This window comes from Neoarius graeffei, chromosome 24 (assembly GCF_027579695.1).
Source record: "Neoarius graeffei isolate fNeoGra1 chromosome 24, fNeoGra1.pri, whole genome shotgun sequence".
In the NCBI taxonomy this organism is placed as follows: Eukaryota; Metazoa; Chordata; class Actinopteri; order Siluriformes; family Ariidae; genus Neoarius; species Neoarius graeffei.
Window position 1 is genome coordinate 48,708,720 of NC_083592.1, and position 21,062 is coordinate 48,729,781.

Consider the following 21,062-nt stretch of genomic DNA (forward strand, 5'->3'; position numbering starts at 1 on the left):
TACATTAGACCGTATCTGTCTCGTTTTCTTCGCGGATGCACTGTCCGTTTACATTAAACCGCCTGGAAACGCCGGGAAACGGGAATCCGCCAGGGTCCACGTATTCAATCTAGATCGTGTCTGGTCCGGTGCTGTGTAAACATTGAGAATACGCGGATACGCTGTGCTGAGCTCTAGCTGGCGTCATCATTGGACAACGTCACTGTGACATCCACCTTCCTGATTCGCTGGCGTTGGTCATGTGACGCGACTGCTGAAAAACGGCGCGGACTTCCGCCTTGTATCACCTTTCATTAAAAAGAGTATAAAAGTATGAAAATACTGCAAATACTGATGCAAATACTGCCCATTGTGTAGTTATGATTGTCTTTAGGCTTGCCATCCTTCCACTTGCAAGTGGTAAGTGATATGCACTGGGATCACAGACACAGCGGCTCAGTCCCGAATCACTGCTCGTGCACTTCACTCGCGCGCTCTGTGAGCTGCACAGGGCCGGAGTGCGCACCCTCCAGAGGGCACTCGCTGTTCAGGGCGGAGTGATTTGGAGCGCAGGATGCCTGCGGAGCCGAGCGTATCCGTGTATTGGTGTTGCTGTGTGCATGCGAATCGTTTTAAAAACGTTAATCTGATGATCCGCTGATACGGTCTAATGTAAACTTGGCCATAGACACAGACAACCATTCACACTCACACCTACGGTCAATTTAGAGTCACCAGTTAACCTAACCTGCATGTCTTTGGACTGTGGGGGAAACCGGAGCACCCGGAGGAAACCCACGCGGACACGGGGAGAACATGCAAACTCCGCACAGAAAGGCCCTCGCCGGCCACGGGGCTCGAACCCGGACCTTCTTGCTGTGAGGCAACAGCAGTAACCACTACACCACCGTGCCACCCCATTTGAAATGTATTTTATTTATTTATTTTTTTATCATGTATGGTATTTTCCTATATCCTGCAAGAACAATATCATGTAGACAAAGATGTGATCATTCTGATGTCCTGAGGGTCACATTTCTCCATTTTGGGACCGAATATCCTCGAGGTAAAAACAGTACGGCCCCATGGAAACAGGAAACGGCCAAACGTGAGGAGCTTTAACTCATTAGCATAACTATGGAACTGCGTCACACCAAGATGGCGATGTGCGGAAAACATCGTGACTCTGCATCGACCTCGGAGAGTTTTGAATCGTAGGGATGTCATTTGTGGTTGGCGTTTGCGAATAGATCTGTGAAACAAATATACAGATGAATGAAACTTTTCTCCGTTACTGCGTTTGTGTTCTCGTTTCTTTCTCTGTAAGATCAAAACATTAGGTGTTTCACTCCATATTCGCTACTGTGAAGTCAAGTTCATGCATTCTCAGGCTAAGATAGCCGAGCGCTAGCTAGAATGATTTAGTTTACGGTCCAGAAAAGTGACACATCATATAACCTTGCTCCATCTTGCAGTTGCACTCACTAGGCAGGCTTTCCTTTTCTTTTCCGCTGTTGGGAGAGCCGAGTCTGCCATGTTTGCCCACGCCGACTTGTTTTGGTTCAAAGTAGGTCAAACAGAGCCCCCTGGTGGTGACATGATACTGTTGCTCACTTACTTCAGCGATCTCCGGAATCATAAAACATGGGACGCTTTTTATCTCTTATCAACAAGGTGTTTGTTTCCACCCACAGAACCGCCGCTAACGCAACTCAATGTTTTTTGTTTTTCACACCATTCTGTGTAAACTCTAGAGACTGTTGTTTGTGTGTGAAAACCCCATGAGATCAGCAGTTTCTGAAACACTCAAACCAGTCTGTCTGGCTCAAACCGACACCCGTGCCACAGTGGAAGAAAGTCACACTTTGAGATCACAAATTTTCCCATTCAGATGTTTGAACATCGTGAACTGAAGCTCTTGATTTGTATCTGCATGATTTTATACATCGAGGGATCGGCTGATTAGAGAACCGCATCGAACAGCAGGTGGATGTAGGGGTGTTCCTAATAAAGTACCTGGTGAGTGTAGGTCCATTGAGTTATTATTGCACCTAGTGGTCACAAATGGGAACTGCAACTAGTGCTAACAGAAGTACTACTTCAGTTTTACTCTAAAAACTCACTAAATAACAGTCTATAATAGAAATCATGTTGATGCTTAAGTTTGTTTGCATGTCATGATTAATGTCATCCTGTCCCAGCAAAATCTATGGCCCTGAGTTGTTTGTGGTATACTGAGTGATGATAAGAATTCGATTTGACATAGCCATGTGCCCATTCTCACCTTGACGATCTGCAGGTCGGTCAGTGCCCGCACGTTGAAGTCGGGGATGTACTGCGCAGACGGGGAGATGTTCAGCTGCGTGTTGCTGCCATTGATGGACTGAGACTCTGAGCGATCCGGGTAGTTAAGAGACGCCGAACGGTTTAGACCACTGATGTGAGATGGTGAACGGAACTCTGAAACACGCGCACACACACGCACAAAATAAAGTGTGTAAGCTGTCTATGTGTACTTGTTCATACAAAATGCACACCTCCATATAACAAGCTGAAAAAGCCATTTTAGAGAGTGAGAGAGAGACAGACAGACAGACAGACAGAGAGAGAGACAGAGTGAAAGAGAGCAAGAGAGAAAGACAGACGACAGCATGAGCGAGAGAGAGAGAGAGAGAGAGAGAGAGAGGGGCAGACAGACAGCACAAGCAAGAGAGAGACAGACAGAGAGAGAGACAGAGTGAGAGAGAGCAAGAGAGAAAGAAAGACAGACGACAGAGCATGAGCAAGAGAGAGGGGGCAGGCAGACAGACAGACAGAGTGAGAGAGAGCAAGAGAGAAAGACAGCACAAGCAAGAGAGAGACAGACAGAGAGAGACAGCAAGAGAGAAAGACAGACGACAGAGCATGAGAGAGAGAGAGAGAGAGAGAGAGGGGGCAGACAGACAGACAGCACAAGCAAGAGAGAGACAGAGAGAGAGAGAGAGAGAGAGAGGGGGAGAGACAGCAAGACAGAAAAAAAGACAGACGACAGAGCATGAGCAAGAGAGAGAAAGAGAGAGAAAGCGAGAGAGTGCAAGAGAGACAGAGTGAGAGAAAAAGACAGACAGAGACAGAGAGAGCAAGACAGAAAGAAAGAGACAGACAGACAGCATGAGTGAGAGAGAGACAGACAGACAGTGAGAGAGAGGGAGAGAAAGAAACAGAGAGAGAGAAAGAGAGCGAGAGAGAAAGTAACAGACAGAGAGAGAGACAGACAGTGAGAGAGGGAGAGAGCGAGCAAGAGAGAGAGACAGACAGACAGACAGACAGACAGACAGACAGAGAGAGAAAGAGAGAGAGTGCAAGAGAGACAGAGTGAGAGAAAAAGACAGACAGAGACAGAGAGAGCAAGACAGAAAGAAAGAGACAGACAGACAGCATGAGTGAGAGAGAGACAGACAGACAGTGAGAGAGAGGGAGAGAAAGAAACAGAGAGAGAGAAAGAGCGAGAGAGAAAGTAACAGACAGAGAGAGAGAGACAGACAGTGAGAGAGGGAGAGAGCGAGCAAGAGAGAGAGACAGACAGACAGACAGAGAAAGACAGACACAGAGAGACACACACACATAGAGGACAGAGAGAGAGAGAGCGAGAGAGAAAGTAACAGACAGAGAGAGAGACAGAGAGAAATAGAGAGTAAACACATTCAAAAGACACCTGAAATCCTCGCAGGGCAGAGATATCCATTGAGGTTAATACAAGTAATAAAAAGGTACAGAACATGTGGTTATTGCACATGCAGCTCAGGTTAAAGCTCCCAACACACCTGCATGCTGTGGACTGACAATTACACACCATTTATAAGTTTGTGCCAGTGCACTGTAAAGAACAAAACAAGTGTCCGTTAACGTTCCCCAAGGTTCTGTGTAAATGTTTGCGCAAGCCAAACTGAACTAAAATCTTTACTAAAGTTGTATTAATGCTGAGATTCTTCGTCTTTGTTATTTCCATATGTGGAAATAACTTTTGTTGGATGTTTGTAAAATTAGGCTGCTTATAAATCCTCCGTTCTACACCCGTCACTTTGTTTACAATGTCTCCTACTGGTCATGTTTTCTTTTGGCTGATTTTGTTCTCTGTGTAGTGCCATTACTTTGTAAAGCGTCCTTGGGTTGGTGAAGGGTGCTATATAAATTCTCATCTCATCTCATTATCTCTAGCCGCTTTATCCTTCTACAGGGTCACAGGCAAGCTGGAGCCTATCCCAGCTGACTACGGGCGAAAGGCGGGGTACACCCTGGACAAGTCGCCAGCTCATCACAGGGCTGACACTTATGGCCCTTTTTCACTACCCTTTTTCAGCTCGCTTCAGCTCACTTCAGCCCGACACGGCTCGCGTTTCGACTATCTCAAAACAGCACGACTCAGCTCGCTTCAGCCCTGCTTAGCACCCAAAACTCGCACGGTTTTGGAGTGGGGCTGAAGCGAGCCAAACCGAGCTGAGTGAGGCTAGGGGCGTGAGCAGACACTCCCCTGTGCACTGATTGGTGAGGAGGAGTGTCCTCACATGCCCACACACGCCCTGCGAGCACGCTGAGATCTGTAAACACCGCAAACCCGGAAGAAGAAGAATTACGAATTACGAGAATTATGAAGCCTTATGCGCCTCGCCTCATCTATACGCTCTTGCCAGTATCTGTTGGCGTTGTCGGTGACAACAAGCCACAGAACCAAGACCAGCAACACTAACGACTCCATGTCCTCCATGTTTATTGTTTACTATCCGGGTCGTGAGACTACCGCTTAAAAGATCACTGATGTCACTGTTTGCGCCGCTTAACGACATTATGTGACGTCCACCCACTTTCGCTAACTCCACCCAATGTGTCCACCCACTTCCAGCCAGCACGGTTCAGCGCGGTTGTAGTCGAAATGCAACTCCAACAGCCCCGCTCAGCCCGACTCAGCACGGCACGGCTCAGCCCGACTCAGCCGCGTTGGTAGTGGAAAAGCGGCAATAGACACAGACAACCATTCACACCCACATTCACACCTACGGTCAATTTAGAGTCACCAGTTAACCTAACCTGCATGTCTTTGGACTGTGGGGGAAACCGGAGCACCCGGAGGAAACCCACGCGGACACTGGGAGAACATGCAAACTCCGCACAGAAAGGCCCTCGCCGGCCACGGGGCTCGAACCCGGACCTTCTTGCTGTGAGGCGACAGTGCTAACCACTACACCACCATGCCGCCGCTATATAAATTAAACAAATGATATTGTTTTATGGCCTAAAGGTTAGAGAAGCGGCTTTGGGACAAAAAGGTTGCTGGTTCAATTCCCTGGACCAGCAGGAACGGCTGAAGTGCCCTTGAGCAAGGCGCCCAACCCCCTCTGTATGCCAGTCTGGATAAGAGCGTCTGCTAAATGCCATTAATGTAAATGTAAAGTGCTGTTGAACGTCAATCAGATGTAAATGAGCAGGTATGTGCACGCCACAAGTGATCTGGATTTGGTGCAAATGACTCGATGAAAGGCAAAGCTCACTGTGCAAACATGACAAAGAGAAAAAAAAAAAAGACTTTCTCAAAGGCAGTGGTGGGAGTTATTTTGGCTCATGTCTACGCCAATTAGGGTTGGTTTAATAGCAAAACTTCGGGATCAGAACAGTAACAGTACTAGCTCTGTACCCATGGAAGGAAGGAATGAATAAATAAATAAAATATTCATACAAACTGAGGAAATTAATAAAACATAAAAAGTTGCATTGTTATAAACCCTACACTAAAGGAGTGAAAATACTGACTTCCTGCTTTTGTGTATTTGTGGGTGACGGGTGTAGAACGGAGGATTTATAAGCAGGCTAATTTTACAAACATCCATCAAAAGTTATTTCCACAACCTTGTTATTCTTTCATTCATGAACTCGTTAAGGAGTAAACTGCAAAGTAGGCGAAGGCTCCATCCACACTGATGTGCTTTAGTTTTCAAACAAGTACAATCTCCGTCCAGATGAGCATTTTAACGACATGACATAACAAAAAACAGTAATATCGTTTAATTTATATAGCACCCTTCACCAACCCAAGGACGCTTTACAAAGTAATGGCACTACACAGAAAGAGAGCAAAATCAGCCAAAAGAAAACATGACCAGTAGGAGACATTGCAAACAAAATGACTATTTACATGAGCATAAAGATAAGAAACTAGTTCAAAGCATTGAAAAAGAAAACAGTCAGTGATTCAGAGAAGAAATATCAGGAAGACGGATAGCAGAGACAGAAGAGAAGAGATAGGATTTGGGATTATTTTTTCATTCGGGAATCGACGTCCAATCCCGAAGACACTGAGGGAGAGAATTCCACAGCTTGGGGGCTGCGACCCTAAACACCCTGGAACCCATGATGGAAAACGGAGATGGAAAACAGACCAGAGGACGAAGATCTGAGACTGCGAACGGGACAGTAGGGTTGAAGTAATTCCATTAGATACTCAGGAGAACTGAAGGCAAATTTTTTTAAATCATCAAAATTCTATTTATCTCATTTTATTAAATATCGGAATGCATTTTTGATAGCTACCTTGTCACTGCTACAGCAAGTTATGAGTGTTTGAAATACGCTCTGTAATATATCAGTCCGTATGTCAAAGCAACGGCCGTAAATGAGATTCGTTGAGACCTGTACGAGACATCGTAGGACAGAAATCAAATGCCGCTTTTCCACTACAAACGCGGCTGAGTCGGGCTGAGCCGTGCCGTGCTGAGTCGGGCTGAGCGGGGCTGTTGGAGTTGCATTTCGACTACAACCGCGCTGAACCGTGCTGGCTGGAAGTGGGTGGACACATTGGGTGGAGTTAGCGAAAGTGGGTGGACGTCACGTGATGTCGTTAAGCAGCGCAAACAGTGACATCAGTGATCTTTTAAGCGGTAGTCTCACGACCCGAATAGTAAACAATAAACATGGAGGACATGGAGTCGTTAGTGTTGCTGGTCTTGGTGCTGTGGCTTGTTGTCACCGACAACGCCAACAGATACTGGCAAGAGCGTATAGATGAGGCGAGGCGCATAAGGCTTCAGAAATTCTCGTAATTCGTAATTCTTCTTCTTCCGGGTTTGCGGTGTTTACAGATCCCAGCGTGCTCGCGGGGCGTGTGTGGGCATGTGAGGACACTCCTCCTCACCAATCAGGGCACAGGGGAGTGTCTGCTCACACCCCCAGCCTCACTCAGCTCGGTTTGGCTCGCTTCAGCCCCACTCCAAAACCATGCGAGTTTTAGGGGCTAAGCAGGGCTGAAGCGAGCTGAGTCGTGCTGTTCTTTGGTAGTCAAAACGCGAGCCGTGTCGGGCTGAAGTGAGCTGAAGTGAGCTGAAAAAGGGTAGTGGAAAAGGGCCAAAAGTGACCAACGTCGTCAAAAGATGCGCGCACCCTCTTTCGAATGCTGATGTGATCAAGCCGGAAGTTTTGTTTGTCTTGATAGCAATTTTGATTTGAATTCGTCACCGAAATACATTACAATACAAATAAAAGAAAGAGGAACAATTATTGGCTCAAACAGATAATTCAAACTAAAACGCAGTGTGACGGGGGAAAGAAACAGAACTTGTGTCCCAATTGCAATCTAACCCCCTACAATACTACATACATTAAGAAGTGCATACAGGTAAATAAGAATATGGCAAATGTATATATCAAGTTAAATCAATATTTTACCTGGAGGACTATAAAGTTCCTCGCTTAGACAAATGCATATTAATTAGATTGGTCTTAATCCCTTCAATGCGCTTGGACGAGTCATGTACGTCATGAAATCTTTTACCGCTGTGCCTTATGACGGAAAAATGTTTTAGGCATTGACTGTAATTCATATGTGCCACTGTGAAGTAAAAGTAATGTGCCATGTAAGGTACATAAAAGGAGGTGTTTATGACGAGAAGCGTACGTCATAAGGCACAGCGGTAAAAGATTTCATGATGTACGTGACTCGTCCAAGGGCACTGAAGGGGTTCATTCAATCAAAGTCCTTCCCTCGCCATGTGGTGGCACCGATCTCCGTTTCTGTAGCCCTCGGCCTCTCGCCTATTACATAGCTAGGGTTACAGTGGGGGGGCTAGTCCTCTGGTAACCGCGAGAGTTTGACTCCCCACTCGCATCTGTATAGCAGCGTGCCTTGCCAGACGGCAGTAGGTACCATTTTTATGATGGTCTTTGATATGACCCGACCGTGAGTAGAACTTGTGATCTCCTGATCGAGAGGCGGACACGCTAACCACTAGGCCAACTCGCGGTGTTAAAGGGGTTAAAAGTAGTAAATAGGTTAAAGTGCCATTCCACCATTGGATGTATTCTTTGGCATAAAATACAATATATTTTGACAACATATATAAATGGTATCACTAGATAGAGAAATCTTTTAGCTTCAAAATGATATATCAAAGGCGGCACGGTGGTGTAGTGGTTAGCGCTGTCGCCTCACAGCAAGAAGGTCCTGGGTTCGAGCCCCGGGGCCGGCGAGGGCCTTTCTGTGCGGAGTTTGCATGTTCTCCCCGTGTCCGCGTGGGTTTCCTCCGGGTGCTCCGGTTTCCCCCACAGTCCAAAGACATGCAGGTTAGGTTAACTGGCGACTCTAAATTGACCGTAGGTGTGAATGTGAGTGTGAATGGTTGTCTGTGTCTATGTGTCAGCCCTGTGATGACCTGGCGACTTGTCCAGGGTGTACCCCGCCTTTCGCCTGTAGTCAGCTGGGATAGGCTCCAGCTTGCCTGCGACCCTGTAGAAGGATAAAGCGGCTAGAGATAATGAGATGAGATGATATATCAAACATAATTTTTTGACAACGACAAGTATATTAATTTTGTGACCAAAGTCACCTACCCTTTTAATTTCCGCGCGTGATGTCATCGGCAGGTTCCCCTTCTTGTGTACCACGTGACGTGTGACGTGGCACATATTATCAGCAATGGTGGATAGAACGCGATAAAAATAATACCAATAAATCTAGCTAATACCAATAAATCTAGCTAACTGAAAGATTAACTCAAAATTTTTCGCAATTTTTTTGGCCCCCATATACGAGGAGAAATGACTCTCTCACTTTGGGGGTTTCCTGGTCTAAAAATAGACCGACACGTGGTACACAAGAAGGGGAACCTGACGATGACATCACGTTTCACTACCGCGCGGAAATTAAAAGGGTAGGTGACTTTGGTCGCAAAATTAATATACTTGTCATTGTCAAAAAATTATGTTTGATATATTATTTTGAAGCTAAAAGATTTCTCTGTCTAGTCATGTTGTCATAAAATATATTGTATATTATGCCAAAGAATACATCCAATGGTGGAATGGCACTTTAATTTCCTTAGTGCTAGATGGCAACAAGTTCCACATGTCAGCATGATTTCCTATAGTAATCCTGATTATGTTCGCAAATAAAATTATAATTATTGAGGTCATAATTACATGTACAATAATATGGTTCAAAAGTACACAGGTGGTTTCTAATATCAGTAGATATAAGGCCACCGCAATCAGGAAAGTTTGAAAAACAGTAGGCAGTAATCGTCATTTAAACTCATTTTTGTGCAATATTTCATTTGGAAAACAGTTTTCAAAATGGTGGCACTGACACCTGGCTGACACTTGACGTTTCGAAGTCTCGCACAAGTCTCGTGAAGATCGCGTGGATAAGCGACGCCTGCCGTGGACCAAATGAACTAAATTCAACACGGCTAAAAACCGACTAGGCCGATAAGTATCATATTTATTTACAATTAGTTGCCAATACGAGTCACGATATAAGGTTACTAAAACCGAAAACGTAATTGAATAACATGTTAATCAAGAAATAAAGCAAGTTTAAAAATGACTTCATTTCTCCTTTAAATGTGAACAAAACCATTTCATACTGAATGTGACCTAGAACAGGGAGCCAGTGGCGGTTCTGGAGGTTCGGGGTGATGTGTGCCGAGTGTTTCGTGTCGGTGAGGACTCTGGCTACAGAGTTTTGAACGTATTGAAGAAGCCGAGCAACGGACTTGGCTGGAAGACCAATAAACAGAGCATCACAATAATCTCATCATGACATCGTAAAAGCACGGATGAGTGTTTCAGCATCCTCGGTGATGAGTGCAGGATAGAGATGTGCAATGCTGCGAAGGTGAAAAACGGCAGTTTTAGACACGTGATTTTCAAAAGTGAGAGGAGAATCAAAGATCACACCAAAGTTACACACAGTGGGTAAAGGTTTAATGATGGTGCCATCAATGACCAGATTAAAAAACTGTTACTGGAAGAGGTGATAGATATCAGAAACGAGATGATAGGCCCTTTTCCACTACCCTTTTTCAGCTCACTTCAGCTCGCTTCAGCTCACTTCAGCCCGACACGGCTCGCGTTTCGACTACCAAAAACCAGCACGACTCAGCTCGCTTCAGCCCTGCTTAGCCCCTAAAACTCGCACCGTTTTGGAGTGGGGCTGAAGCGAGCCAAAGCGAGCCGAGTGAGGTTGGGGGCGTGAGCAGACACTCCCCTGTGCACTGATTGGTGAGGAGGAGTGTCCTCACATGCCCACACACGCCCCGTGAGCGCGCTGGGATCTGTAAACACCGCAAACCCGGAGGGAGAAGAATTACGAATTACGAGAATTTCTGAAGCCTTATGCGCCTCGCCTCATCTATACGCTCTTTCCAGTATCTGTCCGCGTTGTCGGTGACAACAAGCCACAGCACCAAGACCAGCAACACTAACGACTCCATGTCCTCCATGTTTATTGTTTACTATCTGGGTCGTGAGACTACCGCTTAAAAGATCACTGATGTCACTGTTTGCGCCGCCTAACGACATCACCTGACGTCCACCCACTTTCGCTAACTCCACCCAATGTGTCCACCCACTTCCAGCCAGCACGGTTCAGCGCGGTTGTAGTCGAAATGCAACTCCAACAGCCCCACTCAGCTCGACTCAGCACGGCACGGCTCAGCCCGACTCAGCCGCGTTTGTAGTGGAAAAGCGGCAGATGACGGCATAGCTCACTCCGGCCCTGTCTAGTCCAGAAGGAATGATCTAAAGTTGGCCACGTTGCGCAATAAATGTTGCAAGCTATATATCTATATAATTAGCAGCAAAGTTTGTTTGTTTGTCTTGAGCTAACATCGCCATTTCTCAACGGATTTTCACCAAAATTGGCAAGTAGGTCCGGGGATGACCTGGAATTTTGCAGACATAAGCAAAATTCATGTACGGGCCCCAGGGGATCCCCGGTGGGCCCCTGGGTGGTGGATGTTTGGATGACTGGAAGTTGAAGATGCATTTCATCATTAGTAATATTACAGTATATACAGTGGTGCTTGAAAGTTTGTGAACCCTTTAGAATTTTCTATATTTCTGCATAAATATGACCTAAAACATCATCCGATTTTCACACAAGTCCTAAAAGTAGATAAAGAGAACCCAGTTAAACAAATGAGACAAAAATATTATACTTGGTCATTTATTTATTGAGGAAAATGATCCAATATTACATATCTGTGAGTGGCAAAAGTATGTGAACCTCTAGGATTAGCAGTTAATTTGAAGGTGAAATTAGAGTCAGGTGTTTTCAATCAATGGGACGACAATCAGGTGTGAGTGGGCACCCTGTTTTATTTCAAGAACAGGGACCTATCAAAGTCTGATCTTCACAACACATGTTTGTGGAAGTGTATCATGGCACAAACAAAAGAGATTTCTGAGGACCTCAGAAAAAGCGTTGTTGATGCTCATCAGGCTGGAAAAGTTTACAAAACCATCTCTAAAGAGTTTGGACTCCATCAATCCACATTCAGACAGACTGTGTACAAATGGAGGAAATTCAAGACCATTGTTACCCTCCCCAGGAGTGGTCGACCAACAAAGATCACTCCAAGATAAAGGTGTGTAATAGTTGGCGAGGTCACAAAGGACCACAGGGGAACTTCTAAGCAACTGAAGGCCTCTCTCACATTGGCTAATGTTAATGTTCATGGGTCCACCATCAGGAGAACACTGAACAACAATGGTGTGCATGGCAGGGTTACAAGGAGAAAGACACTGCTCTCCAAAAGAACATTGCTGTTCGTCTGCAGTTTGTTAAGATCACGTGGACAAGCCAGAATGCTATTGGAAAAATGTTTTGTGGATAGATGAGACCAAAATAGAACTTTTTGGTTTAAATGAGAAGCGTTATGTTTGGAGAAAGGAAAACACTGCATTCCAGCATAAGAACCTTATCCCATCTATGAAACATGGTGGTGGTAGTATCATGGTTTGGGCTTGTTTTGCTGCATCTGGGCCAGGACGGCTTGCCATCATTGATGGAACAATGAATTCTGAATTATACCAGCGAATTCTAAAGAAAAACGTCAGGACATCTGTCCATGAACTGAATCTCAAGAGAAGGTAGGTCATGCAGGAAGACAATGACCCTAAGCACACAAGTCGTTCTACCAAAGAATGGTTAAAGAAGAATAAAGTTAATGTTTTGGAATGGCCAAGTCAAAGTCCTGACCTTAATCCAATCGAAATGTTGTGGAAGGACCTGAAGTGAGCAGTTCATTTGAGGAAACCCACCAACATCCCAGAGTTGAAGCTGTTCTGTACGGAGGAACGGGCTAAAATTCCTCCAAGCTGGTGTGCAGGGCTGATCAACAGTTACCAGAAACGTTTAGTTGCAGTTATTGCTGCACACGGGGGTCACACCAGATACTGAAAGCAAAGGTTCACATACTTTTGCCACTCACAGATATGTAATATTGGATCATTTTCCTCAATAAATAAATGACCAAGTATAATATTTTTATCTCATTTGTTTAACTGGGTTCTCTTTATCTACTTTTAGGACTTGTGTGAAAATCTGATGATGTTTAAGGTCATATTTTTGCAGAAATATAGACAATTCTAAAGGGTTCACAAACTTTCAAACACCACTGTATATATATTTTTTTCTCTCCGTGCTCTCACGGAAGGCGGTCGCATTTCTCTGCTCTCCTCTCCTTTTTTTTTCCTGCTTGTGCTCTTTGTTTCGTCTCATCTGCCTATACTTTTTTTTTTTGAGAGACTCTCTCCGCATTGAATTTCTAAACTAAAAAAGCATGGATTTGATAAACTGGTCTCCTAACGAAATTGACACAGTTTTCGCATTCCTTCCCCAATTTTCCGCGGTCGCCGTTTTTCGCCCCCAGTGTGACAAGCGGGTGCGTGACCAGCGCCCTCATGGCTGCAGGAGCGGACGGCTGCTTCCTTGCGCTGGGTTACCTCTACCTCCTCCCCTCCCCTCATTGTGTGCTTATGTGCGGAGGTTTTTTAAATGCTCCCACACTGTACTCCTGATAGGAGCATAGTGTGTGTGTGTTCTTTTTTCCCCCTCATCTTTCCTTATGTTACTACTGTGTTTCTTTTTCTTTTATCCCTGTCTTTCTGTCCTGTTCCCCCTCAGTAAGGACAGGTTGATGGTCAGTTTCACTGGTACAGTGATAATAAAGGGTTCATTCATTCATTCATTATTAGAAACAAAATGTTTTGCAGTTCATTGTAGCAAAGTCTTGACTAATCAGTAATTATCTTCCGGGAAAAGGAACATGGCCACTCCCTCCATGGAATTTGTGTTGCGATATGTCGCTTTCCAGACGCTTTCCCTTTTTTTTTCCCTCTCCCCCTTCTTCTCCATAACAGTCATAGATTGTAGTTTAACGATTTGTCTCTCTTTTGACGTCATGTTCTGTTGCAAGTTTCCGTCAAAATGAATGTAATCTAGCAGAGAGTTGGACAGAAGCTACACTGTGTGGACGTCAGTGGAAAAGCCGCCGGTAAAACCACTCACACTCTCGACGTCACGCGAAAGCCAGCTAATAATGGCGACGTTGGTACCGGGATTCCCTTGGCAGGAAATTTAAATCTGACAAATTCTGAAATGTTCTCAACCTTTACGACATGGGTTTCTATTACAAGTTTTCATTGTCGGGACTTGTATTATTATTATCCAAGGGGGAAAGGGGTACATTTCTCTTGGTCTTTAAAGGAAAGTGTCTCTTGGCCGGAAATGTCTCACACACCAAATGCTCTGCTGGAAAACCAGGAGGGTATATGTTATAGGAAGTTGATGTAACTAAACAGTAGATTGGTGACGACACAGCACATCGCAGTTTGAGAAATACCAGATTGCTTACATGGCTTTGGCTCTAAGGAAGTGTTGTGTTTGAAACTGATCAGTGGAGGCATTAAAATGAATCTTTTATCTGTAAATTTCCAGACACACAATAGGATAACCAATGGTTTTTTTAGGAAAGTATGGGATTTTCACTGTTACATTCTGACTCAAACAAATAACCCCAAACCCAAAATAAGGCACTCAAAACAGAAAATCATGCTCTTTACTGGAATTCATACAATTTTAACAAATACAAATTACCAAACCCATGGCCAACGTGAAGCTCACGGCCCCTCACACACAAACAAAGTCCTATTAATAGGCCCAGGTGAAGGCTTCGCAGCTGGCGACATTCAACACAATCAACTTCCAGCTCCGCGCTGTCAACAGAGGCACCGCCCCCGAAACGCTCGCAGGCGTCACACGCCCCCCCCCCCCCCCCCTTTTTTTTTTAGAGAGAGCAAAAGAGAGACAGGGGAACAAGAAATACAAAAACGGCAAATGATCAGACACGGGATAATGCATCGGCCACAATATTTTCTGACCCTTTTATGTGCCTAATATCCAAACAGTATGACTGCAAATATAAAGACCAATGCACTAAGCGCTGGTTTGGACACTTCAGCGAATTTAAAAAAACTAAAGGGTTGTGGTCAGAAAAAACAGTCAGGGACACGGCAGAACTGATGTAGACCGAAAAGTACTGCAAAGCCCATATTAAGGCCAATGTCTCTTTCTCCACCACAGAATAGTGGCGTTGGTACGAACAAAATTTTTTTGAAAAGAAACACACAGGATGGTAAATATTGTGCGTATCAGCCTGCATCAGAACAGCACCCGCTCCAACGTTGCTGGCATCAACCTGTAATACAAAGGGCTTATCAAAGCATGGAGCAGACAGAACAGGCGCAGAACAAAGTAATGACTTAACATTTTCGAACGCCGTTTGGCAGTCAGCACCCCACACATTTCTCCCCATCCCTCAAAAGATTTGTCAATGGGGCTACCACGGTGGCAAAATTCCTACAAAAACATCTGTAGAAACCCACTAAGCCCAAAAATCGCCGCAGATCTTTTTTTGTAGCGGGAGGTGGATATTGCTGGACAACCGAAATTTTCGCATCAATCGGACGCACTTCCCCATTACCGACAACTCTACCAAGATAAGTCACCGTACCCCTAGCAAATTCGCATTTTGCGAGGTTCACAGTCAGCTGCGCCTCAGTCAAACGTTCAAACACTGATTTGAGCCTCTGCAGATGCGATTCCCAAGTGTCGCTGACCAGAATCAAATCATCCAAATAAACGGCACAGCCCTCTAAACCCGCAATTACCCGATTCATAAGCCGCTGAAAAGTTGCCGGCGCATTTCTCAAGCCGAAACTCATGACGGTATAAGAGTACAGACCGAATGGGGTAATAAAGGAGGAGACTTCCATAGCCCTTGAAGTTAACGGCACCTGCCAATATCCCTTTAAGAGATCAAGTTTCGTTACATATTTGGCAGACCCCACAGAGTCGACACAATCCTCGATTCGAGGTAACGGGAAACTGTCCCCTTTAGTGACACTGTTCACCTTTCGAAAATCTGTGCAAAACCTAACCGTTTTGTCTGGCTTCTCTACCAAAATGCACGGGGACGCCCATTCAGAAAACGACGGGACTGCCAGATTATTATCCAGCAAATATCGCACCTCCGACTCCAGCACTCGACGTTTTTCTGGTGACACGCGATAAAAGAAGCGTTGCTGCACCGGGGCCGAATCACTAACATCAATATCGTGCTCGATCCAAGTGGTTCGAGATGGAGTATCCCCAAACAAAGCAGGAAATGCACGTACGAGGCGAATTAAATCCTCTCGTTTAGGCTCTGTCAAATACACCAGTATCCCATCCAATTTTGACAAACACTCTGAATTTTTCAAACGCCCCTGAAGAACGCCATCATTTGGGTCGAGAATTTCATGCCCACTTTCCCCAGTCAAATCCGGAGCAGAGGCTAAAACTGGGTGGGGGCACGAAGATTCATAATAGGGCTTCATTGAATTGGCGTGATACAGTGTAGATTTTTTTCGACGGGATGGAGTTGCCACTAAATAATTTTCATCGGAGATCCGGCGAATAAAGGAATAGGGACCCTCAAATTTGGACTCTAATGGTGACCCACCTAACGGACAAAGCACAAGCACTTGGTCACCGACTTCAAAGGATCTACGCTCTATGGATCGATCATACAGGCGTTTCATTTTCTTTTGAGAACCCTCCAAATTTGTTCTTGCTACATCCCGCGCCCTCGCCAGCCTGTCTTTGAAACCAAGTACATAACCTTCAACATTGGAGGGCGGAACAACTGATCTACCCACGTCCCCCAAAATTGACAAAAGTCCCCGCACTTTGTGTCCAAAAACCAAGTCATTTGGGCTAAACCCAGTGCTCTCTTGCACCACTTCGCGTGCAGCCAGCATGAGCCACGGTAAAGACTCTTCCCAGTCCGCATCCAGCTGCACGCAATAGGCACGCAAGAGAGACTTCATAGATTGGTGAAATCTTTCGATTGAACCCTGCGATTGAGCATGGTACGGCGTGGATGTAAGATGTTGTATGCGCAGTTGCTTTAAAACGCCCTCAAAAACGCGGGAAGTAAAATTAGACCCACGGTCACTTTGCACAAATCTTGGGATACCGAAAACGGACATAAACTGAACCAAAGCCCGCAGAACCGCCTTCGCAGAGATGGTGCGCAGCGGAAAAGCAAAGGGGTAGCGAGTGTTCAGGCACATTAACGTAAAAATATAATTACTGCCATTCTTTGACCTTGGCAGTGGGCCTACGCAATCGATAAAAATATGCTCAAAAGGCTCGCCCACGGCTACAATCGGACGCAAGGGAACAGGTTTGAGAGTTTGATTAGGCTTACCCGTGACCTGACAGGTATGACATGACTTTATATATGCAGACACATCCCTTTTAATGTGCGGCCAAAAGAAGGTTCGGAGGACACGGTCATAGGTCTTCCTCACACCCCCATGCCCACACCGGTCATGTGCAACCTGTAATACAGAATCTCGAAATTTAGCAGGGATCACCACCTGCACATAAGCGTCCCCCACAAAATCTTCCCCTTGTGGCATCCATTTACGGAAGAGCACCCCATTTTCCATGAAGTATCCCCTCGCTGCTCCCAGTGCGTCTGTGGGGGACAAAACGTTTTTAAACAAACCAGCCAACCCTGGGTCAGCAGCCTGCTCCCTGCTTAACTCCTCCCCTGACAAAGGAAAAGGTAGGTCAGACAAGTCAGGAACCCCAAGCACAGAGCTAAAACTCTCCCCCCGCTCATCAAATGGCACCACTGGTTCAGCGGCACTCATTGACCTAGTAACTGCACAGGAGAAGCTCAACTCCTCATTACTTGGGGCCCAATCTGCTGCAATTGGTAAATCACATACAACAGGTGCAGGCACATCCCCCCAAACACGACACCCCGCAATTGCATTTCCCAGTATAACATGAACCCCATCTACTGGAAGAGAAGGACGGACACCAATGATAATTTCCCCCTGCACGAAATCAGATTGGATGTAAAGCCTGTGAAGGGGAACAGAGATAGTATTCAAACCAATGCCACGGATCAGAACACTTTCACCAGTATAAGACTGCTTATTAAATGGCAGCACAGACTGCAAGATGAACGAATCCATCGCGCCCGTGTCTCGTAGGATTTTTACAGGCACAGTGGGTTGACCTTGGAAAGAAACACAACCGTCAGTAATGAAAGGCAAATATGAAAGCAAACAATCCTTGGCATTAGCGACACCTCGGCCCTCCCCCAAACTATGCTTAGTTGACTCGATGGAATGGAAAGGCCCCGCTAATACATTCGGTTTAACATATTTATCACTCGAGCGCGTTGGTCTTTTCTTTAGGGCGGGGCAATCTACCTTCCAATGCCCAATTTCGTGACAATAATTGCATACGTCCGATGCCGGATTTTGCAACGACGTAGAAGACACCGGAAATAGTCGATTCCACCCCTGCGCTATATTAACCCCAGATTTACCAACAGATTGCAAACTGATCTTATGTATTAATGTAAACTCATCTGCCAATTCCGCTGCTTTTTCAGATGTTTTAGCCTTAAGCTCAGAGATGTAAATAGCTACACGTTCAGAAATAGCAGATTTAAACTGCTCAAGTAACATCAAATCAAACAAGTCATCAAAGGTTTGGACTCCGCTAGCAGAACACCATCGTGTGAAATGTTGGCGCAATTCCCTTGCCAACTCCAGATGAGTCTGTCCTACTTCTTTTTTTGCCTGCCGGAATCTCAAGCAATACGCCTCTGGTACGAGCTCGTATGCTCGCAAAACGGCAGCTTTTACTTTAGAGTAGACTTTTGAATCACCCGAGGGCAACGATGAGTATGCCTCTTGCGCTTTACCCTGCAAAACACACTGCAGCAATAAACACCTGTGCTCATCCGCCCAGTTTCTGGTGTCTGCTACACGTTCAAATAGGGTAAAAAACACATCTGGATCATGGTATTTAAACTGCGGAACTAAACGCAGGCTAGAGGACACCTCCTTCGAACCCTCCATAACCAATTTCCCATCCTTAATTAAATCAAGCCTAAGGAACTCTAGGTCCAGTTTTGCCTTCTCTAATGCAATACGGCTGTTCTCTGAATTCCTCCTCAGTTTTTCTTGCTCTATCTGCAGCTGTAATAATTCCATTCTCTGTTCAAACGTCAATCCCTCAGTTTTATTTTCCTCAACTAAAACGGGCTTAGGGCCAGGTTCCTCAAGCAAAATTCCCTGCTCATGCAAAGCTTCTGTCAGGAACAGTTTAACCCTATCTTTCAATTTGCGCTCCTTGTCTGGAATAGAAACCTTATAATGGGAGGCAATTTCCAGTAATGTTTCCTTCGTGCAACTGTCCAAATATGACTCGCGTGGAGTCTCAAAAAATGACTTTGCATCCATGCTGGAGAATACGCATAAACCAGTACAAATAAAACGCGATCCCCCCCGACTAACTACAACCCAAAAAAAACCCTACTTACGGTATGCCTAGTCTTCATGCAGTTACAAGCAAGGGGTACTTATGCACTGTTACCAGCAGAAAGCCTGCCGCGACTGGCAATCAGCAACGACAGGCAAAACCGCGGCGTGCTCCCGAGCGTTGCTTCTACTCGCCTTCACCACAACACTACAAAAAAAAAAAACCCAACCAAACAAATCCGACGTGTCTCAAAATGAAACACGCCGCTATACCTACCAGGGGGAAATCACATTCATTTGCACACAGTTTATTTACCTTTTGAGACTTACTCCAATAAGGACCCACTAACCCTATACTCACCCAATCTATTTAATTAGGCTAAAATAAACTAAACAGAAACTAATCAAAATCGCAATTAGACGAGCCCCCATTATGTTACATTCTGACTCAAACAAATAACCCCAAACCCAAAATAAGGCACTCAAAACAGAAAATCATGCTCTTTACTGGAATTCATACAATTTTAACAAATACAAATTACCAAACCCATGGCCAACGTGAAGCCTAACGCTCACGGCCCCTCACACACAAACAAAGTCCTATTAATAGGCCCAGGTGAAGGCTTCGCAGCTGGCGACATTCAGCACAATCAACTTCCAGCTCCGCGCTGTCAACAGAGGCACCGCCCCCGAAACGCTCGCAGGCGTCACATTCACAAATACCCAAGAAATTTGGGTAAACATGCCTTTAATTGCTTTATAAATAAATCCATTTGTATCCAGCTGGATAAATGACGTCCAGTGCGCGTGTTTTATTCGTGGTACACTAATGGTGTGCTCATTCAATCCTTTCATTACAGCTATTGCTTTATCCTGGATCCGGAGCCAACAGTCAGAACATGAGGTGTGGGACAGGAACACACTCTGGATGGGATACCAGTCCATCACTGGGCTGCATGCACAGACACCTTCACACCTTGAGACAATTTAGTGTAAGCAGTTCACCTACTTGTATGTTTTTACGAGCTGGGATGAAATCTTCTCAACTACCCCGTTTACGGGGGCTGAGTTGCATCAAATCAACATGGCCGTGCGCACTGTGAATAATGTAAAGCCTCCCTTCGGTACTTTTAAATGAGGTTAGAGCAGTACTGGTTTAGATCAGTTAATATACAGATACAGTACTTGGGCGGCAACAGTGGTCACCTCATAGCAAGAAAGTTCCAGGTTCGAATCTCACGGCTGACGAGGGCCTTTCTGTGTGGAGTTTGCATGTTCTCCCCGTGTCTGTGTGGGTTTCCTCCAGGTGCTCTGGTTTCCTCCACAGTCCAAAGACATGCAGGTTAGGTAAAATACCCAGCCACTGGGGTTGTACAAGACAGTGCATACTTGGTGCCAGTCCCAAGCCTGATAGATTGGGGAGGATTGCGTCAGGAAAGGAATCTGATGTAAAACCTATGCCAAATCAAATATGCGGAACAGAACCGTTGTAGCTGAAAGAAGAAGAATATACAGATACAGAACTTGGTTAAACCTATAACACTGACCACATTAACCCCGGTTTTGAGAATCATGAACATTTGAGTTACCACTGACATTAGCTGGCTAATTTGTTGCTAATACGTTCACTAACACTGTTGTAGTACTCGAGACCAGTCTCAAGGCCATTTTTTGAAGGTCTCAGTCTCGTCTCAGACTCAACCGCATTTTTACTCGGTCTCGTCTCAGTCTCAGACATAGAGGACTCGGGATTTTATTTCAAGATCGGTCAAGACCACAACTGCAGGGATTTCACGAAATTGCAGGCTTGTAGTACTCGAGTCTGACTCGTGCCCTAATTTTAAGGGCTGGTGACTCGACTTGGACTTGAGCACTGATGACTCGGAATTGGACTCGTGCATTAACTGCATTCGGACTCGTAATTTGGAGACGAGGACTCGGAT

General features: G+C 45.3%; 1 protein-coding gene across 1 annotated transcript in view; it reads right to left on the reverse strand.

Moving 5' to 3' along the window:
- LOC132872517 (metal transporter CNNM4) overlaps positions 1–21,062 on the reverse strand; it is a 108,303-nt gene that overhangs the window by 7,153 nt on the left and 80,088 nt on the right. Inside the window, exon 6 of the mRNA XM_060907412.1 lies at positions 2,264–2,439. Coding sequence (XP_060763395.1) covers positions 2,264–2,439 — 176 coding nt within the window. The remainder of the gene's footprint in view (positions 1–2,263; positions 2,440–21,062) is intronic.